Below are 25,011 nucleotides of genomic sequence, written 5' to 3' on the forward strand. Positions count from 1 at the left end.
ACCACCTCCTTCCATGGATACAGGTATTCCTGATCTCAGTGAAATCCTACTACTGACTGACTCTGAAACTAGCAAGTTAGTGACAGGAAAGTTAAACAATAAAAGTTGTCATAAAAAACAACTGATTAATAATAATAATATAAAAAAAAAAAACCAGAGGAAACAAATACAAGAGCTACTCTGTTAAATGCAAGTAAGTAATAATTTAAAAACCAAAGAAAACATGATGTTTTTATTCCCTTAGGGAGAAGGTGTTTAACTCAAGCCAACATTAATACAACCCCACTGCCTGTTTCTTAACATGTGCTTCTGAACAATCAGTGGGTGTATGACTTAGGGCAGTATACTCAAGAACAATAAGACAGCCCTAGCCCAAGGGTACTTGTGCATTATCTATATATAAAGGATTTAAAAGCCTTGACTAATTTAAGTACTTTTTATTTGGGCTTCAAATTAATAGTGCCAACCTAACTTTAAGGAATGGTAAGTTCTTCATGTCTTCATACAGAACTACAAGATCATTTGTTTCACATCTCCCTGCATTTTTTCAATTGTGAAAAAAAAAAAAATCACCTAAATTTTGTCCTAAAGATACATACGTCTATACATATCTTCAGGGAAGCAAAAAAGCCAAGCCAATAATTGTCCCAACACAGTCATTTTACTACTTCTGATCACATTCTTCCTTACACAGCACTAGTTTACCCTTACTTCTCCTAAAAAACTAACGAGGCAGAACACCTGTTGATGTAATTAGTTACTACTTGAACACTTTTGTGTTCAAGAAACCAAGCTTTGTTGTAGAACCAAAACTTATATTGCTTTTTCAATATAAGCAATGTAGACACTAGAACAGTATGAGAGATTTGATACGGGAAAATGATGAAAAAAGGCTAGCTTGCTCTACACAGGCTGCTACATAAGGCATAATTAAAAGCCAAAGGAGGAAAACAGAATTACTGAAAATGTAGGTGAAGGTACTCCATACAGTCTACTTCATAAGTTGTGCAAGAGTGAGATCAAGAATAATAATTCAGAAGTTGCACACCAGCAATGTGATGATCCATAGTCAGGCCTATCTGTCCCTAGTGCTAGTGGAAATGTTTGAGGTCAATGCTGAATTGATTCTGCTCTTTGCTTTTATCTTCCAAGTAACATTTTAAAGCTGGATTTACTCTCAAATCCAGTTCATCACATTCCCCACAAAAATTCTCATCCTATGCCCTAAAGAAATCTTAGGCTGCTCCTGCGAAATATGTGGCTGCACATGGACTGCAAGATGTGATCTTCATGTAGCACACAAAGCCACATCACTTTTCAGCATTTAACAAAAAACAACAGCAAAACATATAAAACAATTCCTGTTTTTAAAGCGAAGTCAATTAATTTCAGACAATGTAATTGAGAAGCCACAGTTAAGAGTATGTGTCTGATCCAACTTAGGATGTGAAAACGTACTCCATCAATTTGTGCAACCAAATTCCCTTCAGGACAGTTTTTAAAGAAAAAGAACCACGGAGTTCATGCCTATTGCCCTTGAAAATTTATTGGCTGGCAACACTTGCAATATGCTTACCCAGAAAATCACAGTCAATACCTCTTATTTCCAAACACATTAGGGACACATGGGTTTACTCCATCAGACACCAGCTAAAGAACTCCCACACAAAATGGATCGTGAAGTGATGCTCTGAAAGATTTTGGGGTTTTTTCCCCAATTTTGAAGAGATTTGAATCAAGACTACCAGCTTCATTTAACTTGCTGATCAATACTGTGAACACAAGTGTTGGTGATGACCTCATTTTGGCCACTAAGATATTATGAATGGTTAAGGAAACACTTTTGGTAACAGCAATCACTTCAGCAAGTTTAGTTTCAGTGTTACATTTTTGTCTCCTGCTATCAGTCTCTATCAGCTATTTTGGATATAAGATATAAGCTGCAGCTGGACAGACTAAATCTAGCAGCTACCACTAACTCATGTAAAATATTACTGCTGCTTCTAAATCACCCTGAGCTGCTTAATCACTGCACCTGCCTCCAATATATCCACATGAAAATGTAAATGAAACTCTTTACTTGGTTTCGCTCTTTGTGTCAAATTGCTGCTTCATATTTAAAGACAAAAGACAGAATAAAAACCCCACCTCCTCCTTATTTCTGTACCTGAATTTGTTACACTCCAAAACAACCTAAAAATTTCAGTAGGAGTAAGGAGTTGTGGGTTTGCCTAATAATTTCCTAGCTACCCAAATCAGCATAAATGATGGGCAGAGCTTCCTGTTGTCTTTATTCTGTCTATTCCACTGAGAAACAAAGATTATTTAAACTGTCAAAATAAAAGTAAGTTGATTGTAAATACATGGAGGCATTCATTTCTTAGCCCAGATCTGGTGAATTTATCTAATCTCAATGTGCCAAAAAGCAAAGTACTTTCAAAGCTAGAATAAGTGAATAATAAAGGCAGCGATTTTACCAGCTCTGCACTCTGGGGTGCAAAAGTAAAAAACAAACACATTTACATCTAGTCTTCTTTCAAGCTACTATTCTATTCAAAGTGAATAGTTAGAAGAGAAATTAAAGCAAATGGGGGAAAAAAAGCCAGGAGTGCAAGGATCTTCCTTTTACACAATAAAAATATATAAAGGGAAATATTCTTTAATAAAGTAGTTCTTGAAGCTGGTTCCAAGATATCAACTTCAGGTCTTAGAGAAGAGCAATTTGATTATAACTTTAGCAATGACAGATACAGAAGAAAATGTCAACATCTGCTAATCCGTCATGTTTCTGCTGCACCAGAATAATGTCTACATTAAAAAACTCTCCACTTACCAAGTGCACTTATAGCATCCTCAAAAAGATTTGATCGAGATGTATCACCTGTTGTACTGCAAGATGAAGACAAGTGCAATGGTAATTACAAAACTTTGGAAAACTAGGCAGCAGCAGCTGTAACTCTAATAGACCGTTTTGTTTCTAAAAAACCAACAAAGCTTTCCAAAGAGCTTTCTTTTGGTCCTATAGTGAGAATAGATTTTACAAACTTACAATGCTAACACTTTTAAAACAAGGCCAACCTTCCCCCACTACCCCCCAGAAGTTTGGCTCTTGCCCATCTGCTCAGGGATTAGCCATCTGCTTGCTTGAATGCTTTGAAGGGTGGGAGAACAAGGTGGATTTTCAAAAGCACACAGCAGTCTCACTAACTACTTCCCCAGAGTCACCAGTTTGACCTCAATGAGGACCCAAGGAGGTCGGTGGCAAGCACTTATTAAAATCTCAGTATACTACTTTCCCAGGAATATAAACTGCTAACATTTGCAATTACTCTATCTCAAGTTATCAAAGTTGTTAAATTACAGGATTAAAGGCTCACCTCCATGAACAGCAAGGAACACAGAGGCACAACACTAGGCAGAGGAACACCAGTTTTAATCAGCCACAGCCAAGGGCTGCCCAGTTCCCAGGGCTGCAAAATTAGAGCATCAGCCCCCTGGTTTCAGAGTGACACCCAGGGTGGGTCAACAGGATTCCTTCAAGGGCATTACAGCCTACAGGGTGGTGCAACTCACTGTGGAGTGCCAGGAAAAAGTGTTGGGGTGAAATCTAGAGGAAGAACCAAAAGCAGGGAAAGGAAAGCTGAAGGCACCATTCACGAAGAAAAGCACGGATTAAGAGAGGAAAAAGAGGAGAAAAGGGGCCAGTCATACATAAGAAACACTTGCCTGGCTGTGCCCTGCACCTCACCACCCATCCATTCTCTCTATTAAATTCTACATCTAAACATTCTTCATAACGCAGGGTGTCTGTGTGTCTCTGTTCTACATGCACGTGTGTTTGTGGAATTCCAAGTGTTCACAGGGACAGGGAATTGTGAGTTAGGGGGATCCAGATACCTGTGGAACCAGCAACTGCTGAGACCAGACACTGTGGAAGTCTGAAGGCCAAGGACTGCAGCCAGTTCCTGGGTGAGCCTTCTCTGTGTGTGCGTGTGTGTGTGTGCATGTGCAGGCAATGGGAATCTGAGTATCAGGGCCTGGAGCAGGGTGGCAGGGCTCAGGCAGACCCCATGCTCTGGTACCAAAACCTTGGCAAACTCTAAGGAACTAGCTATCAAAACAGAAATTCCTACTTTTCATTTGTGTTTTGTATGTATTAATTTTGCCGGCGTGGCCTTTGCCCTAAATAGCCAGAAGGGAAGCAGATGTGGCTGAAATGTATGTATCTTGCATGACTGCTGGGATTTTCCCTGCCTGAGCTGACCTAAGCAGCCAGACATATATATAAAGGTATATCCATATTGTGTGCATATTTTGGGAATACATAGTCTTGATAACATGACAGACTTGAGGACATGGAGCTGCAGAAGCCTCACATTTATCAGGCTACCAGAGTTGGCAACTCCTGCCAGCCAGTGAAAGATCATCAGATCGATCTGAATGTTTTCAGAAGATGCCACTAAAAATCCAACAAGGCACTTGCAGAGATCTCTGTAAGATCTATGCAAGAAATAATTTGTTCAAACAAGAATGCTTCATTAGAATCTGCCAGTAGTTAAGATTTACAATCAAAAAAAGATCAAAGACAAAGCAGGACGCCAGCTGGCCTGGCCTTGGGTCAGTAAATCTTGCCTTAGTGATTTTAGCTTCTAAAGCAAATCAGAAGCAAACAGTATTCACTGAAATCAAGGCAGGTGATAACTTTGATGTATATGTTAAATTATATTGTTCTTCCCTCTCAAATGTGTACACTGAGGGTCCCTTACTGCAGTTTTACAAAACTGCAATCCGTACATGAAAATCACTATTTCAGTATGACAGATTGATCTTTGAACCCACTGGACAAAGTGAGCAGGGAAAAAAAAAATAACCCCATTCATTAGTATTTTTTAACAACTAAGTGAATTTGACTGATAAATGAAACATCATTTGCACTCCATTTCTGAGAGATACTCATTTCTCAGAACTGCAAAATTAAATCATCAATTTGTGTATTTAGTGCAAGAAATTTGTGGTGAGTTTTTCAATACATTAGGCAATTGCAAGTTTTGCTTCATTATCATCAAATCAGTATTCTATGCTGTTTAAATACAATCACTTTAAAAATACTGTCTTGTGCACCAGTATTCCCAGAAATAACACACAAATAATTAAAACCCAGAGTATGAAAAATGAAGATTTGACGCTATGCAGCACATCAGGGGCCATTAAATTCCAGTTAACAACATTCTAGTGCCATGCAGTACTTAAGCAACTTAAGCAAAAAAAGGCAACAGCACACATCAGGTATGAAACCTCAAACTTCCACTTGATTTTCTCAATTGTAGAAAATTGAGGTGAAAAGTTTTCCCAGGTCTCACGATTAATTACCTGCACATGGGTCAAGGAACATTCAGAAAAAACAAACAAACAAACAAAAAAAAAAACAAAAAAACAAACAAACAAAAAAACCCACAAAAACAAAAACAAAAAACCAAACAAACAAACAAACAAAAAAAAAAACCAAACAAAACAAAAAAAAAAAAAAAAAAACAAACAAACAAACAAAAAGAAAACCAAAAAACAAACCTTGTAGCTTTAAAGCATTACATGATTAAGAACAATATGACATCCTACATTTTGGAAGAAAAGCTCTTTCCAGAAATTAAGAGACTCATACAACAAAAAGGAATTTATGGTTTGAATCTGTCCAACACTATCAAAAGTACAATCAGAGGGTTATGAGCAGGACAAGACACATTTCTTTTCAGACTTCAAGAGCTTTGTGAACAGCAGATCCCCACTGCAGGTGAATATCCTCAGTCTGAAAAGAAACTTGCAGGATAGCAACTCTGAAATGCCTAACGGGAGCTCAAGCCTATTGTCATTTAACTCTCCCCTCCACAAGGTTTGTTCCCAAGACCAGACTTCCCACAGGAGAAGGCATAAGCAAGGAGAGGTGCTTCTTACAATCAGTAATATCATACTTGAGTCAGACACTGAAATCACAGTTAAGAAAGAAGAAAAATTATATAGAATGGAGAGAGTGATTTGCCTAACACTGTAATAAAAACTTAAAATCAAAACTAAAAGCAACAGAAACGGGAACCCATTTTTGGAGGCTTATTCATACCTGTCAGTTGATGATGGACTGACAGCAGCTGGTGCCTCAGGTGGTTTTTCTTCTGGCTTCTCCTCTTTTGGAGTACTCACAGGTGCTGGTTCACATGCCACTGCATCTGGTGCTGGTGGTGGAGGGACAGGAGCTGGCACAGGGGCAGGAACAGGGATTGGTGCAGCAACTGCTGTGGGAGCTGCAGTTGTTGAGCCAACAGTAGAAGTGGTATTTGATGGCTGAGTCGCTCCAGCTGCTGCTTTAGGCTACAGGAGGACAAGAGAGTTCAGGCACAGAACAAAGATCATAAATCCACGGTTCTCTAAGTTCTGTTAAGACCATTTGTGTTTGCTATCACTGCCTCAACATTAACTCTCTAACACCCTTCACTGTGTTTAAACAAGCAACTGAGAGCATCACTGAAGTACTCACACACTTGAGCGCTCACACTCTGAGGATAAAGTGAAATGCAAATATCTAAATATTTCAGACCACAATATTCTAAATATGAAAACAATCCCGTGTTTTACAAAAGCACATTTTCCAGAAGAAACCAAGAGAGTTGCCAAAAAACATCTGCAGAACAAGCACAAGCTTTTCTCACCACTCAGATCTGGAAAGAAGTGATTAAGACAGAAATCACATTTCATTATAAATGGTGTTTGCTGGAACACAAGATGCGAAAAAAAATTAAACTTCACCTGCAACATGTTTCAGTTATGCAATCTTTGCATTCAGAGCACTATAATAATATCTTAAATACTTCAGTACATGAAGTAAGCACCATGGACACAGCAGAATGAAGGACTACCAAATTTACAGCAGAATATTTAGAGTGAATAATACTTTTATGCAATTGTGAAATAATTTTCACATCTCTAATGGAAACTTGAATTTTTCTTCGATGTAGTATTAATCCAGTTACATAGAAATAGCCCCAAGGCCTGATAAAGCTGACCCCAATCTTTGCCTTTCCAAGAGAAACAGCTGAACTTTAACAAAACTACTTATTCATGGTGCACCACTTTCAGAAGTAGTTGCCTGCTTGAAGAAGAAAACATTTACTTCCTCCTTTTGTCTGCAAGGAGAGGTAAAGCTAAGAGTGAATAGCTTCCAACATGATGGGCACAGCAAATAACATTTTAATAAGCACTCAAAGAAAAACACTGACACAGTTGGAATGCAAGGGGGGTTATTTTCTGCTGGATTCCTAAACCCTTAATGCAACAATGTCTGAGCATCAAAGTTAGCAGTCTATGTGCCTACATGGCTGGGCATGTCTTATCCACAATAGAATGAGGAAAGGGCAATTGAGCTCCAAGACTAGCAAAAAGATTGTAAGACTGAAGAAATGCCCAAAGAACAAGTCCTTTATTATCAGAATAGACTGAATTTAGCAGTTCTTCATGGAGATCTGCCTTTAGAATCATAGAATTGTTGAGAAAACCTCTAAAATTATTAACTCTAACCCAGCACTGCCACACACACCACTGAACAGTGTCCCTAAGTGCCACAGCCACACATTTCTTGAATTTCCAGGAGTGGCAATTGCACAACTTCTCTGGAGTCTTCTGCTGTCAACAAAATGAAAAACTGGACTCTGACATCTCATCTGCACCTGTTTTCTTGATAAATGCCCCTGTGGCAAGCCACAGACTAGGAAGCTTCAGGAAGACAGCAACAACAGTTATCTTTAACAAGCCCACATGTTTAATTATGTTTACTATTACCAGATAGAAATAAAGGGCATATCTGGGAATAAAGGGAATATCTGTTTTCATTGTCAGGAGGAGGAACTTTAGCTTCAAAATTAATTTCATATTCCAAAAGACAGATGAAGCCAGTTTTGTTCAGATCGCAATGGTCTGGAATGCCTGGAAAATCAGTGGCTTGATTCCTGGAAGCAGCCTGACAAGTGGTTCAGAGAAGAAATACTTCAAACACATGTCACGGTCATTCCCTATAAATTGCACTTGCAGTCTTTCAAAACCCACAGGTTTGTTTACTGCCAGATGTATCCTGTCTCTACTGGTTTATGCTGTTGAGTTTGACAGAAGAAAAAGCCATGAACTATGAAAAGCAACATGGCAAGGCTGGAAGAGTTCCATATAGAGGATTTAACGACAAACTACCTAGGTTGCCTTCTTCTTTTTAATAATAAAAGGGAAATAATAACAGAGAGACTAGGAAGAATAAACAGTAAAATCAGCCATTAGCAATTTTTTTTCTTTGATACAAACATTCAGCACAGAGCAAAAGCAAAAATCAGACTAGGCAAACCAAGACTGTGAAGCAATATTTTTTATCTATTCACACTAGGTTTTTACTGTTGACCTGAACTTGCATATGATGAAATTCCACTGGTTTTAAGGATGGGCATATACAATCACTCATCATAAGAAAAAAATAGAATTAAATAAGCTTCCTTCTCAAAAGAAACGATTACTCACTTTTGTCACCATAACCACCACAAAGTTCTTCTCATCTATCTTGTATTCTTTAAGAGCAGTTTCATCATTAAGAATTTTACCTGGGAAATTAAACAGGCAAAAGTTAAGAAGCTGTTTAACAAATCAATAAACTATCTTGGGATTTCCTCACAAAAACATGTTTGATGCAGACTTATAAATAAACGTTAAACAACGCAACAAAAAGCAGTGTGGCCATTAAGCTTTGGCAGTAGAGCTAGAATTTTTCTTGTATGATGTACAGAGTAGTGGATAGCTTGAGGGCTGCTGCCCTAAGTGTTGAAGATGTTTTAAAACCATTTAAAATAAAAGCATGAAATCTGGAAAGATTCACTGGAATCTGGAAAGATCCTTAACAAAGATACATGTAATACAGAGGAAAGGCATTAGCACACAAAAAGCTTAACCAAGTAACTTATGTCTGCTTACACAGCAAGGGAAATTCTTTTCTACTTATCTTCCATTTGTTCTTCAGATAAGAGATTACCTGCAATTACAAGTGTGTGACCTTGCGACTTCAACAATTTGCAAGGCTAAAACATTAGAAAAAGCTAGAACTATTCCATAACTTGCCACCTTGACAGAAGGATGAAAAAACTATCAGCAAAAGCCAGAAACATCTGTTATACTATGACTTTTGATATTTCATAAGCAGAGGTGGTACTGTGACAAAATGGATTTGCATCACTTCTAAAAGAATTTAGGAACACAGTAAACCACATACTTTTTGCCTTTTCTTAGAATAAGCTGACTTAGAGGTAGCACCATAAATAAGAAAAACAAGTCTGTATTTCAGTGAGTTTTATAGCACTGATTTCTACTACAGAATTTTCAGGGAATATTTTACAAATTAAACAGATTAATTTTCTGAAGATGTGCCACAGACAGCTTCCATTTCACAACCTCTCTAGTGGACTGCAACCAGAAGGACACATCCTTACCCTGATGATTGCAAGGAAATCAAGCAACACATACACTTCATGGCACTCAGAACACAAAAGACTGGTTCCACCTGTCTTGCAGGTCAAACATTCAAGGAAGTATTACAAGTAGTGCAGTAATAGCAATACCTGTAGCATCTGACTCAGAACCTATGTAGGTTTACCTACAATTTTTACAGGCACTTCGAGGAAGGCTTTAATGATTGTGTATGCAATATAATATATATACTTTTTGAAAGTACATATACAGACATCCTGTCTTTTCAGAACCCACCACTCTCAGGGTTTCTAGAACTCACCCTAATACAGATGTCAACACAATGGGTCTGCCTCTTACTGAAAGTCAGCTGGGGGTATCACTTTGGTTTGCCAAACTACGAAAATTCTACAGCTCATTTTAATACAAGTAAAAATGTCATCAATATACCCTCATATCTCTTGTCCAAGGGAAAAAAAAATAAAAAAGATAATACATCTTTGGAAAATATTATATTCTCAATCTTATTTCCTACATTTCCTACTGTTTGTGAGGATTATTCAATACTGCAGATACATTCTGGCTTCACAAAACACTCAAGTCACGTCACAGAATCTTATGCAATCTTTGATTTTTGCAATCACAGAAACACAATATTAAGAGTGCCAGGCAATTACACACATTGCACAAAGCCTTCTGCCTGGTTTAAATTTCTTGGTTATGCATGAGACTTCCACCTTCATGTTCTTGACATGCATTCCCTCCACTGAAGTACCAGGGACATAAAACTTGTTATGAGATGTACTCCTGAGGAGCTGTACAAACACAAGAGACTCAAAACTTCTCTCCCATTAGTATCTCTCCACTATTAACAGTGGTTTTGGCTTATTACAAGTGAAAGGGACAATACTTGTTACAAAGCAGTACATGACAAAAGTGAAAAGTCCACCAAAGTTTCTTTCAAGGTCAGTTTTAGAGGAAAAAAAAATATGAGAGGGAGTACTGACATGAAGTGACAACAAAGAAATGGATTTCTGTATTAGCACCAGAATGCACACGGCAAGTAAAATAAAGCTCAAGTAAAGTTAATTTCACGTTTCTAACTGACATTAGACTGCTTTTTGCTAGTACATAATGCACGTTTCTAGCGACAGAGCTTAAAAGTATTGAAAGTACTTTTGTACACCTTTGGTGGTGGGTTTCTTTTGTCAATCCAAAAGAAATAATCTGATTTTTAATTCTCTGAGGTATATACAGTAATGCTTCAGCTATACACAGCATAAATTGAACAAGAAAAGAATTAAGCCAGAACAGCAGCTTTGACGTGCTTAAATCCTGAATTCTTGTAAAAAAAGCTATTTCTTCTTCACCCGGCATATCCCTAAGACATCATGTTACAAGAGGAAAGATGACAAACACACATGTATTAAAACTTAAAGAATTCTAATTCAAAATTAAGAGTTCCCTTTGACACTGAGTTAGTTTCTGTGTTTGTAGGGGTTTTTATCCTGTCTATACTTCAGTTCTTAGATATCTTAGAAGACTTAACATTCACATCCAAGTCAAATAACAACATAAAATAAAGCAGGTTCAGTTATCTTCAGTATATTCATTACCTGCATAAATTAGTTTTTGGCCAGCTACTGGAAAGGCATCTTTCCCCCTTTCTGATTCAATCTTCTCTTTCAGTGCCTTCACCTAAAGCACAAAAACAGTCTTAATGAAAACAAAGTTCACAGTACAAACCCAATTAAGTATACTTTAAGTTTTAAATACTGGAGAGTAGTTTCAGTCATGCCTTGATTATGTCTAGTTTATCAGTCTTCTGAATATGTCATTGAAACCACTTTGCAGAGCAACATGTCCCTTTCCCAAATCGTATCCTGTGCTGAATCAAATTAGATAATTAATTTTTTCATGAGAAGTTATTAGTATGAGTGTACAACAGAGTGAAAAAATAAATTAAAGAATTTGGGGAGCAAAAATGTTTTCATCTCTTGACCCATTTGCCCTGTTCTTTCTCTGAATGTAGAGGGTACACCTGCTATAAACAGAACAGAAGGTTTTCATCATCATAACCACTTTTCAGGGAATACCTGGGTGCTTTTTTGGTAAGATCACCATGACATTCAACCTTGAAGTCCCCATATGCAAAGACTTGGGCAAAATGTTCAGCTGCTTATCTTATATAAATTGTTTTCAACTCCCTCTCCTCCACAACTTCTGGAGCCTCACACAGCAATTCTAAGCCTATAAATTTACTTGCTTGCACTGATGCATCACCCACACTTTCAGAGCACCAATAGCTCAAGCATCACTGCTAGTTGTCATGTGCAAGAATGCTCTCAGTTCTCCAGGAAGACTCTGTAATGCTACCCTGAGGAGGTAAAGCAAGCTCCTGTAAAAGCATTCCTGCACTGACATATCTGCAGTCATGTTTTAAGACAAACTGCCTGCAAACACAGTCAATTCTTCTTGCTTTCCTGCAGACACTCCCAGTATACAGAAAACAAAGACAACCAGTCTGCTATGAGCATATTACTACAAGCTAACACCACCTTCTAAAGGTTGTTTTTCTTCTTCTTGGATATTCAAAAAATATTCTTCATAAAACTCTGCAAGGATACAGAACGCAACATATTGCTTCCCTCTGTGGAACTAAAAAAAAAAAAAAAAAATAGGGAGCCAGCTCTTTTTCCCCAGCAGATGAGGAAAGGATGCTTTTGGTATTTTGTACTATACATGCCATCCCAGCACCTGCCAAATGCTTTGGAATTAGTCTCCAATGAGGCAGCTGCTTTCTCACAGCAAAACTAAGAGCAGCTCACTGCCACCCGTAAGTCCAGAGGATAGTCAAATTTGACAGTAGTTTGCTGAAAGCATCATTATTCTCATGCACTTACTTTACAACAATCTGTCCTATCCTTGGATTTACATTTATTTTTAAAGCATATTTTCTTGAAAATTAAAAATGTTAACTTGTTCATTCCTCCCCAGTTTTAAGGATGGAAGTAACTCACGTTGCTACTGAACAATCTCCTTCACCACAGATAAGCCATCAAGGATTTTTTTTCTAAACATTAATAATAATACTGTCTAATACTTCACACAACTTTAAAGCTAAAGGCCTGCATGCACTAGGGCAAATCTCTTGAATCATGTTAAAAGCCTGTTATGTTTGCAAATGTCTGCTTTTTAACACTCTCCTTATGTATTCTTATACTTATGCATTTGTACCAATCACTCAAAGATAATTACTCCAGGCTGCTTCTTTTATACCCAGGTACCATGTTTGTCATAGATTTGTAACAAATATTGCAATATGACTAACGTGCATAATCTGTTTTGAGGGAGAAAATTAAAGTTTGTTTCATGTCCACTGCATTAATCAGGGTACTGGCTTCAAATGTCTACTTAGTCTCCTTTATTTTCTATTGTTTTATTCCAGACAACAGTCTTTTTCCCACAAGGAACAAAACCAAGATGTGTTCTTTCAAACATAAATGTTTGAACAGCTAAAAGTCTAGGTCAGGAAACACTGAACACACATGTTGATTTACTACACAATAATTGGATCCATGGAAAGGAATTAAGATATTTGCTGTAGGAGGATCCAACAATTCATTTGCCTTTGCTGACCACCTGTGTGTAGCATTTCCCCTTTTTATTACTGTGCTGTGATTGATGTACTCCAGGTGACCCGAGGTACTGCCATCTTCCAAAACCTTCCAAAATGTTCCCCCTTCCATAAGCCTGCAACAAACAGGACTATGCTTTCATCCCTTTGGCAGGTGGCATTCATCTCCAGACATAAGCAAACTTCCATTTACTCCAGGCGGCCAAGGGAAATGAGAAAAAAATGTTTTCTGGGAATCTGTTCCAGTGTTTCACCATCCTCAATGTACAAAATCCCTTCCTTCCATCTACTCTTAACAGACCTGCTAAGAAGTCTGTCCCCATCTTTCTTATAAGCCCCTGTTTGGCACTAGAAGATTCTCCAAGACCTCCCCAGAGCTTTCTCTTCTCCAGCATGAACAACCCCAGCTCTCTCAGCCTGTCTCCATAGGAGAGGTGCTCCACCCTCTGAACATCTTCATGGCCTCCTCTGGACCAGCTCCAAAAGGTCCACATCTTTCACGTATTGAGGACCAGCAAGAGCAGGCAGCCCCATATTCCACAGGATCACACCTAGGAAAACTAACTTGGTGGCCACAGATAGTTTCAGCCTCGTTGGACATTCAGGTGGCTGTGCTTCAGCTGTACAGGCCCCTTCCACAATCCAAAAACCCTCTCTGCATACTAATATTGACATAATTTTTATTATTGTGGTGGTCTAGGTCAGGACAGACTAAAGACATACTAATTACTGTGCAGTAACTAGATCCACATGAAGGAGTTTGGTATTTATTGCCTCAGTGAAATAGTTATCAATGCAAATAACACCATGAGGTCACAGAACCATGGTGGTTCTGAACATAAGAACAAACTACAGGTTTTCTCCTAAAGAACAGAGACAATCTTTGGCTAAAGCTTGCCAATAAAGAGGCCACCATTCACTTCTTAATTCTTGAAAAGACTGGAAATCCTGAGGAGAAAAGGCCATTACAGTTTTCAGTGCTAGTCTTTATTCTCTGCCTATATTCTTGCCACATACATCAATCAGTTTAAGAACAGATTATATCCTAAATTGGAACACAAATTACTTCAGTTCTCTGGCTGACAGCTTACAGAAATCTAGAAGAAATTTAAGCTTAACATGACTGAGCCAATTTACAGTATTTTGCTATCTATGCCCAGGGACATTGCCATTTGCAAATGGGAAGATCATTTATATAGGTCTGTCATTTAAATGGACATTCACTCTACCCTGAACTTTTGCCATCCAAAGACACCCTATATGTTATGGTGACTGACAGTAATGCACCATAGGGTCCCAATCATAAACTTAAAATTCTGTCATGTCATTCAAGTTGTTCCTTTGAAACTGAAAATACACCAAATAGTCGAGTAATTTCCAGCTTACATTCAAGAATATTCCAGAGCATTGCTCAACTGCTTGATAAAGAATAGTGATTTTAGATAAGGGAATCTGTCCTATCTCAAATGAATACAATGAACTGATTGGATCACACCTATTCAAAGGAACAAACAAAAGGATTCAGACCAACTCTTAACTACTAGAGCTTGAACCTGCAAGAAAATGCAGTCAGCTGCAGACTTCATCATTTTTGTATTAGAGAGACGTTCAAGAAACACTCAGGCTAAAATAAAAAGCGCCTGCCTATTCTTCTGGCTTTCATCACTGCCTAGCCTAGGCCAGAAACACATTATTTGCAGAGAATACAATACTAATTCTCAGAATAAAAAAGGAATAGATAAGATCAGATACATCAATTTTAACAGTAACATTCCAGTGGCATAGAATTTCCTCTTGTAGTTCTAGCTGGAGTGACTGAAGGCATAGTGAGAAAAAATTGTGCAATTAATTCTAAGAGAAGAAAATGCATAATGGTGCAACAACCTGTATATCAGACAGTAGTATGATCCACTTTCATTTAGATTTAAACCACAGATGTTCCATTTTCAAGGAGGAATTAAAAAAACAAAGAGAGAGAGAGAGAAGCCCTCTCAATTCTTTTCAGAAAAGACAGCTGCATCTTCCAGCTGCTGGTGCAGCGAACTGCTGAAAAAAGCAACATCCTAAACTTTGCCTCTTGCAAATTAGGTTGTTAAGAACCTAACATCAGCACCGCCATTGGTTATTAAGTGAAAATTAATTCTGGGGAAGCACACCCAGCACACTGATCCATCAAACTGAGAAACCATTCATAGATTATGATTTATTTTACTCATAAATACAGATCCATAAACCAGACCTTCAGGCTTCCTAGCTTTATTCAACCTGATTAGGGTTCAAAATGTATTTCAGACCTCACCAAATCCCATTTTCCCTCTGCCCTTATAAAATTTCACAGCACAATAAACAGAGCCTGTACTTTATGGCAATAACTTCCAGAATGAGCACCAATTCATCTACAAACACTTTACACTAAAGATTCAGAAACAGCACACTTGCAAGTCAAGATGACTTTCTTCTGTCCCCTGTGAATTTAGACATTAAACTCTCCCTACTACTCAGAAACTGAATGCAGTGTCATCGAGAATATGTGCCATGCAATCTGTTTAATAAAGAGCTAGAGCTGATCGACTCCTAACTAAAAGACTGAGATCTTCCAAAGAAATACCAGTAATCAACTGCATCCCAGACAGGCATCTAAAAATGGGTTTCATGAAATCACCAGTGACAAGTTTCGCAGTTGTTCCTTGCAGTCACTTTTTGCCAGCTAAGCAAGCAGGGCATGCTGGGTTCCATCCAGGCATGCAGTTCCCTTTGATCAAACACCCTCACCCTTCCCTCTCACACACTAATTTTCATTTCTCCTACCTCATATAAATGCTAACACAAAAGAGGCAAGAATTGTCAGTTAATTCAGAGACTCATTTCATAAATCCTAATGAAAAAGTGAACAGTGTACTTTCATCGGTTTTAATGTATAATTACATAATCAAGACAAATTTCTGAATTTCTTGAGATGTTGGGAGAAACTGAATACAATCTGGAAAGGATCTCTTCTGACATAAAGCCACAAACCCATCTTCCACACCACGATCTTCATCAGAAATCTGATGCACCCACAGACAAGATTGTTTGCTACTTCTACCACGAGGCTGCTACAAAGCTTACTTTGATATTGGAAATCTCCTAGATTCCAGCCCAAGTTAATTAGCAGACTATTGTTCTTATGCTGATGTTATCACTCAAGCATGAGTAGCCTTCTCACATACACTGGTGCTTGCCAGTGTAAAACATTTACATAATTTCACCAAAACTTGTGAGCTAAGCCAAGAAGGTCTCTTTAGTTTGCTTTCATGTCAGAGTCACAGTTTTCCACAGGCTCCAGGCACCTCCTTCCAAAGGTAGAAATTCATTGCCCTTGGGAACACATGGCCAGCACATGTTCAGCAGAACAGCATCACTACTCTCCCTGGATGTTTCAGGATCTATGATCTTCAGGGCTTCACGTTTTAATGAACCCGATTCCAATCAATTCATGCTGCTCATTTGAGAGCCGTTTACCAAAGTCTGACCCTCAGTTAGGCTGACAGGTACTAATGCTGAACTTGGGGTTTGCCAATGTTGTCATGCTTCTGTTGATTTGTACTCAAATTCTTATCAAATTAATTAAAGGACTGTGAAGAGATGGATCCCAAGACCAGCTCTGAAAGACCCTCACTACCAGCCTAGCTCTGCTGAACTGCTTCTCTTTGAGAATAAATGCTGCACAAGGGGTTGTTTTTCTGTTTTTTTGGGTTTTTTTTTGTTTTTTTTTTTTTTTTTTTTTTTTTTTTTTGTTTTTTTTTTTTTTTTTTTTTTTTGTTTTGGTTTTTTTTTTGTTTTGTTTTTTGTTTTGTTTTGTTTTTTTTCTAATCTACATTATAATTCTCCACCACTTTTCATCTTTTTTCTGTAGTAAGCTAATGGGTTTCTCCCAGGCTTTGGGAAAAGTCACAGTTAGACAAGGACAAAAGCTTTTACTCCAAAGGGCTTTGCTCTTTTCCTCTTTCCTCCTCCCTGAGGGAGGGCATCATAGTCTGAAAACTTGTTTAGAATTTAGGCTTAATATTCCTGAGTTTTCTCCTCCCACTTCCCTTGCAAAAATATTTACCACATGCTATACTACTACAAGAGACACTGCTCAAAGTCAGGCAAGGACAATGCAGCTGCATCAGACAATAAACCTGCTAATGAAGCAACAAAATGACCAGTGCAACAGGTTTTACTACCCCTTATCAAACTCCATGATCAGCAACTGATTAATGACAAATATTGTGCCTACTACTGAAAACACGCAGAGGATAAGAAACTACTAAGCTCATAAGTGAATGCTTTACGTACTTTTTCTGTTAAGAATGTATTTGGTTCCAGCTGCTTCTTTCTACAAATTATAAAATCAACTTTTTCTGGCACAAAACTCCATTTACAGTGTTCTCTTATACTGTCTTTCTAAACAGGACACTCAGAAGGCAATAATAATGGTGGTTACATGAACAGATCACTGCCCTACTTCAGGCCTCAAAGGCATAACAGATACAGTAATTGGGAAGAACCACAGAAGAGGAAGAGCCTTGTGAATCCAGTCAGGCTTATGAGCTTACTAAGAGCCTGGAAAAAAAAAAATCAGTTGTACTCAAATAAACAAGGCATCTAGAATTACTCCAGCATTTAAAAACAGACAGGATAAAGCATTCATAAACTCCTTTATTTACTTGCTGTATTTGCTGCTGCTGAAATTTGCATACAAAGAAAGAAGCAGCATTCTCTGGGTAAAAAAAAAAAAAACGGAATTGTCAAGGTAAAAATCCAAATTTAGCCCTGACATTTACTTCCTCTGCAATTACCTCTACCTTTCTAATTTCCTCTAAAAAATTGAGCTCATCTACACAGAAGTGAAATTTGTAAGTGTAGTAGTTGTTATGCACTGACCAGAGATCAACAGAAATAATTTCTGATCTCAAAGCTGGCCTCCAGGCCTCCACACACTTCTGCCCTGTTTTTCAAAATTGATGTATGCCCTGCCTGAAAGAGAAGACACCGGGGCCAGTCTTCTGATGCAAAAAGGTGACTAAAAGCAGCTTTGTACTAACACAGGAACACAAATGTCAACCTAAAGAAGAGCTTTCAGCTATCTGCAGCTTGAAGAAAAGTAGCAAGAGGGACAGTCCTGCCTCTGAAGGCACAAAGGCTTGTTTTAGGAAGAAAGCTCACATTCTGAGTGGTGACTCTTGCATGGTGTTATTGATTAGCACAGAAAATCCTCCTGTAGCTTTGGGCAGGTAATTTTTACAGCAGGAATATTCCCCACAAACTGATTTACAATTATAAAAGTGAAACAGTTGTTTGAGTGTGAAGAAAACTGACAAGCTATTTCCAGCAATGCTAAAAAGGCACCTAAAAACCACTTTTCCAACACTGCATGCTGACCAGACAGTTGGAGGGGTGCTTCTGACACAAAAACACAGGGAAAGACAAGGAGAGAGAGATCCAGAGTCAGTGTGTAGATAACACCCTGTGCTCACAGCCATGGCAAGCCCTTCCCTCTTCTTTTCCCGTTCCTTTGGTGCTCCCTGCAGGGCAGCACGCAGAGGACAGCCATCCTTACATCCTTAAAGGCTCTAGGTAAGACATGCTGCACATCACCATGTCCTGTAAAATAAAGAGAGATTTGTTTCACAGAGTCCACTCCACCCACAGGAACTCTGTCAAACTTTGGAGGGAGAAAACACTGCCAGTTATACCCTTCAGTGCTTTAAGTTTACATCCCCCTACCTCACACCTATAGATGACCTTTTCCGTGTTTCAGGAATTCAAAGAAAATGTTTTTGAAAGGTTTGTGAGTAAATACAGCCATCTACATACAAGGGCAGCAATGAGACTCCAAACAGCAGCAGGATCATCTGCTCTTATTAAATCTTTTAAATTAAAATGTACTCTCCACTTTTACCAACTTTCAAAGGGAACACCTTCCAACCTGTTGTTATTCATACCAAGGACAGACACCGCTGCTTTCTAATCATACCTGCAAAACAGACCTTAAATATATGTACAGAACCATCCTTAAGTGTGTACAAGCTCTGTATTTGACTTCTCAGTGTACTGGCCACGTTGGCAATGCCGGCCCAAGAAAGTTTAGATTTTGAGAAATACAGCACATAATACTGCCAAATCATTAAAAGTACAAAGCTAATTTTTCTTTGCTGACACCTAAATTGGGTAAGAACATTCTCAATAAAGTAGCTGAAAAATGATGGGCAGAGCCACAGCTTTTGAAAAATGAGCAACATGTAAAAACATATTCCAATATGAATAAAATAACTTTAGTTGTATTAAGTAATTTATGCTATCTTATCCTTTCCTTTATTATTTTTTTTTTAAATGTGTCATCCTGCCCAAACTTCTTTGGAAATTATATTTAAAACACTCACTAGAATTTCAGGAAAATATTCCTGAACATGCGAAAGCCTAGCCTTCTTCAGCCAAGAACAACCTCCTTTGCTTGAAAATCCTAACTCTAATCAGGAAAAAAAAAAAAAAAGGACTACCCACCAAAGGAAAGCAGTAGCAAAAAGCCCCTAGAGGGTTAATTAAACAACTATAAATTGAAACAGACCAAAATTCCAAAATTCTACAGCCTGTGAAGAAAATATGAAAACAATGAAAAAAAGAAATGTAGCTACTCTTATTCTAGTGATCTCTGAAGTTACAATTTTGCAAAGTCATGTATCAAACCACAAGCAGTAAGTACAAGCCCTTCAAATTCACACGTCCTCTGCTTGTGCAAGCACACAGACACAAAATAATAAAATCCTAAAAAGAGGCAAGAACAACAAAACGATCCTCCAGAAGAGGAGAAAGACACCTACTGTACAACCCAAAGAGTAATTAAAAAAGAATACCAAGACCTGAAAGACAAAAACACCTTTAACCTAGAAGGGTACTTCTGGATTTTGAACTGAGCACTTTCCTCTAACCATAAAACGATAAACTCATGGGGAAATACACTCAAACATATGTAGGAAGGAGGTTTTTAAGAGCACGTTCATTCCATTCACAAGTTACAAACCCGGAGTCAGCTTTCACCATTTCACTCAGAAGCAGTCCCTGATTCTTCCAGAACTGTTACAAAGTTAATTCTTCTGACACAGTAACGTTAGCATCCAGAAATCGCCACATAAAGCACACACATACTAAGGACACAACAGAACACAGCAGAAGCTCAAACTTCCACAGCCAAGTGTTCTGCTGACATGGTGTTAAACAAGCTGACTTTTCCTGGGTGTTCAAGTGCTGTGGTGGAACAGCGAAATGTGAAAGCCCATATTATGTGACAGAGACTGCAGCCAAAAGAGTGCTGACATCCTGAATATTCCTTGCACTTCTCTGCATTTTGACAATCAGGTTTTTAGGTTAACAGCACAGGAGGAGCTGAAAACAAAACAGGACAGACTTAACTTTTGCCTGGTGTTTCACTTTCAAAGTTAAGAATGTTTGTTGAAGATTTTTAAAACCCTGCTTTGTGTCTACATAGTGATAACTACAATAGAAGTGCCAAATTTAGACCTACAGTGTCATCTCAGACAAGAGATGTGGCTACACAGGTCTGCATCAGTGTCAGACCATGCTTATTATTTGCTCCTCACACAATGTTTAACAGATTTACTTTCTCACAGAGAGACAACAAAAAGAAGCAGCAGCTCGTGCAGATGGATACATGCCTTCATTTACCCTGGTTAAGTCTAAATGCTCAGGCCCTGAGTGGCCCCACTTGGAACACCAGAATGACAAGTGGTAAATCCACCCTCGTGTGGAGCTTGATGGGCACATCACAAAACTTAAGGAAAAACAGTCAGGCTTGCAAGAATTTAATTTGATAACAGGCCTTCCCCAATAACAGGGCCTGAGGCTAAATCTTTTCATCTTCTTTAGTCAGTCAGGGTACCTGAGAGTCTTCACCCAGTGCTTTGGCAAGCAAGATAATAGCTTCAAGTATAATTTTCACTCTTTCAAAATACTCAGCCAATGTTTTAAAACACAACCAAACCAAAACTGGATTCTCACCACTGAAGGCAAGTTTAAAATTCAACTGTGTGATTTAATAGGGAAAAAAACAAAAAACAGTTACTTGTGCAAAAAGCTAATTAGCAAGGATAATTTATTATTGGGAAGTATGTTGCTTCAAATTCTCACTAGAGGGTGGTTTAAATATTCCTATAAACGACAGCTCTCAGTTACAAGCATTAAAACCATTCAGAATTCTACCTTGCACAGTAAGATCAAGTCTCTCCAGATTAACTGGGTACTGAGAGTAAGGGGAAAAATTGCTAGGAACACAAAAGCAATTTTACAGAACTAGAACCCAGCTTCGGAGCAACAGGTTTCCTGTGCCTATCGCAACTACATGATTTTTGGCCTTGTCACAGCATAGGGCAGAAATCCAAGTAAACAAGCCTACCTCTGAGAAACACACACATGGTCCAAAGACTAAAAGTAATTTTTCCCAAACTCCATGAAACATGTTTCAAGGTCTCAGGAAATTAATCTAAGAAACCAGCACACTTAGCTAAAATTTGTGTATTACAAAAAGTCTGACTGAGAACTTCAAAGCACACACTTGTGAGGCACCTCCTCAACGTAGCATATTTCAAAGCATTTTCTGATTTTAAGACTCAGTTTGTAACAGAAGGCTCAAAGCTGAACTTCTCTTTACTAAGGTCTGTGATTTTTAGTATTTCCAACAGTACTTTCCAAAAAGTGTACCACGGAAATTTAAACACATTTTTCATCTCTACAGTTAATAAGACCAAGTCTTTATCCTGCTCTTTTTAAAACAATGTTCTTCTCAAATTCTACCAGATTTCCTCTGTCTTACCACCCATTCCTGGCCAAAACCTGAAGTTATGCTCATGAGGAGCATTTTTATTTTGAGCCACTGTAGCGGCTACATTTATAAACAGAGGGTGCAGTCTCATTTTCCCACAATCCAACTTAGTCATTGCATTCTGCTGTCTCATAAACCAGTGAAGACTTTGACTGGCAACATTCCTTCAGTCCTCTCTTTGAATTTACTTCCCAGGACCTTACTGAATGCAGAGAGCAAGAGAAAAAAAAAAAAAAAAAAAAAAAAGAAAAAAAAAAGAAAAGAGAGTTTTCTCACTAACAGCAAAGACTTATGTTTTAAATATTTGAAGGTTTCTGACCCCTGCTTCTCCTAGGCATTTGCCATGTCTCTCAGTCACAATGGTAACCCAAATGAGCTCTTAGACCAACTTTCAACTGCCATCCTTTATTTTTCTTAAGATGGAAGAGGGTAAACCAACAGACTTTATAAAAGCAGATACAATGTTCCATAGCTTCTAGAGCTTCACTGCCCACCTGTCACAGGAAAGACTGCAGGAAAGGAAAGCTGCCAGCCTCCCCAGATCTTTCAAACCAAGGCCACAAGTGTGTCTGGACTTGGCTATCAAAACAACCATCTCTGCTCAGGAAAGTGACAAGGCAACTTCCAACCCTGCCAACTCACTTAGGGCCCTTCCTCTCATCTCACAACACTGCATTTCCCCGAGGATTTTCCAGCGGGCTCCTGTGTGCCAGAATAAAACATTCAGCTGGAAGCAAAACATGTCTCCTCCTCGCTCACAGCATCATCAGACACATCCAAAGGCCCCGAGAGGGGGGATGAGGCTGCTGTGAGCCCAATCACACACTCCAACACCAGCTCCACCGGGGTCAGCAGTCTCTCCCACACACTCCCTCCCCTCCTAAGTGCAAACTGATTAATCACTGCAGCTCGCCCTGTGAGGCCAAACAATAAACCCTCCCTCCTCCACAGCACACACCTACCCGGGCACACAGCGATGCACCTGGCAGCAAACACCAGCCCCTCTTCAGATCATGCTCCTGCCCCGGCACAAAAGCCCCACAACTCTCCCAGCGTTTCCCTTGTGGGAATCCATGGAAGGAGGGGAAGGACCACCACGTTTTCCTTCTGCTGGACCCCCAGCCCCACCCCGAGAGAGAGAAGCTTTCGCAATATCCCCTCTCCCAGTGCTCCCATTATAAGCCAGCAGCGATCTGTGCCCCACTGACTGCCAACCCAGGGCACGCCGCGTCCCGAAAGGAAAAACTTCCCTTTCCTGTAGCGCTCCTCTCCTCCCCAGGACTACGTGAGATATTTATTCCCCCTCCCATCTCCCGGGCTGTTTCCCCTTTCCACCTCAGAGCTATTCCCCCTTTCCATCTCCCGAGCTATTCCCCCTCCCACCTCCGGGGTGTTCTCCTCACAAACAAGGGGGGGGAAAGTCCTTCCGCCGGAGGTTTGGCCACGGCAGCCCCTTTCCTTAGGCGATGGGAAGTCACCCTTGCCCACCAGCATCTCGAGGAAAAGGGGTCCCTCATCACTCCCAGCTGAGCTCAACCCCTCCCCCCGGCCCCGAATCCCGTAAAATCATCCCGGGCGGACACTGCATCACCCCCGCAACCCCAACCCCTCACTTAATCTCCGGCCACCTCCACCGGAGGAGTCCGTCCCCCCCTTTCCCGGGGGCGAGGGCACAGATCCCTGCATCCCTCTCCGCGGCCGCGTCCTGGGAATGGTGGGGGGGGCGGGCGGGGGACGGGGAGGGAGCCCGGGAATGGCCGCACCGTCTCCTCGGGGTCGATGTCGATGCGGAAGGTTTGCTGCTGCAGCGTCTTCAGCGTGATCTGCATGGCGGCGGGTACGTGCCGCGCTCCGGCCGCCCTCGTCCCTTCCCCGGGAAGAGGTGGCGGGGAAGAGGCCGGGAAAGGGAGGAGGAGGAGGGAGGCGGTGTCGGGCTCGGCGGGCGGGGGGGACGCGCATGCGCCACTGGAGGCGCCCGGCACGGCGCAGGCGCGGGCGCGCCTGAGGGCGGGGAGAGCGGGAGGAGGGGCGCGGGCAGAGACGCAGAAATACAAATAGAAAGAGAGAGGGAGGGCGAAGGAAAGAGAGAGAGGGGGAAAAAGGTTTGCGAGTCCGGTCACAGGCCTGACAGCACCGTGTCAGCCAGGCCGTGGCACTGAGTGACGCGTCCAGTCGTTGCTTGAACACCTCCGGGGTAGTGACTCTGCAGTTTCCCTGGGCACCCCATTCCAATGTCCAGCCATGCTTTTTGAAGAAATTCTTCCTAATATACAACTAAACCTCCCCTGGCCCAGCCTGAGGCCATTTCCTCTCCTCCTGTCCCTGATCCCTGGAGCAGAGCCTCCCCTGGCTGTCCCCTCCTGTCAGGAGTTGTGCAGAGCCACAAGGTCCCCCCTGGGCCTCCTTTTCTCCAGGCTGAGCCCCTTCCCAGCTCCCTCAGCCTCTCCTGGGGCTCCATTCCCTTCCCCAGCTCCGTTCCCTTCTCTGGCCACGCTCCAACCTCTCAATGTCCTTCTAGAAATGAGTGGCACAGGACTTACCACTTGTAAGTTGTTACACAAGTTTGTTAATACACACTTGTGGGTTTATAGCACCTCAATTTCGCCAGTGCTGGTTTCATAGAATATAAAAGACCATCTAGTCCCACTCCCTGTGCCGTGGGCAGGGACACCTCCAACTAAACCACATTGCTCAAGGTTGCTTTATCCAACCCGTCCTTGAACAACACCAGGTGTTAGGGCATCCACAACCTCCCCAGGCAAGATGTTCAGTGTCTCACCATCCTCACAGTAAAGAATTTCTTCCCTATATCCAATTTAAATTGGGGATAAATAGGGGAGATTCCCTAAACCTCCCCTCTTTCAGTTTGTACCTACCCTTCCTTCCAGGGTGAACAGCCCTAGCTTTCTCAACCTGACTTCACAGGGAAGGTGTTCCTGGTGAACTTGGTGGACTCCTCTGGACTTGCTCCAGCAGTTCCATGTCCTTCTCACTTTGAGGACTCCAGAGCTGGATGCAGCACTGCAGGTGAGGT

The 25,011-nt window shown here is 40.3% G+C and overlaps 1 protein-coding gene across 1 annotated transcript in view; it reads right to left on the bottom strand.

The window, feature by feature from the left end:
* The window catches only part of RAD23B (RAD23 homolog B, nucleotide excision repair protein), a 35,997-nt gene extending 12,090 nt beyond the window's left edge, over positions 1–23,907 (bottom strand). The window contains exons 1-5 of the mRNA XM_054002835.1: positions 23,741–23,907; positions 11,097–11,178; positions 8,545–8,624; positions 6,113–6,360; positions 2,834–2,889 (exon numbers count right to left, since the gene is read on the bottom strand). Of these exons, the coding sequence (XP_053858810.1) occupies positions 2,834–2,889; positions 6,113–6,360; positions 8,545–8,624; positions 11,097–11,178; positions 23,741–23,806 (532 nt within the window). The 5' untranslated portion in view covers positions 23,807–23,907. The remainder of the gene's footprint in view (positions 1–2,833; positions 2,890–6,112; positions 6,361–8,544; positions 8,625–11,096; positions 11,179–23,740) is intronic.
* Positions 23,908–25,011: the final 1,104 nt, after the last annotated feature.

This window comes from Vidua macroura, chromosome Z (assembly GCF_024509145.1).
Source record: "Vidua macroura isolate BioBank_ID:100142 chromosome Z, ASM2450914v1, whole genome shotgun sequence".
Lineage (NCBI taxonomy): Eukaryota > Metazoa > Chordata > Aves > Passeriformes > Viduidae > Vidua > Vidua macroura.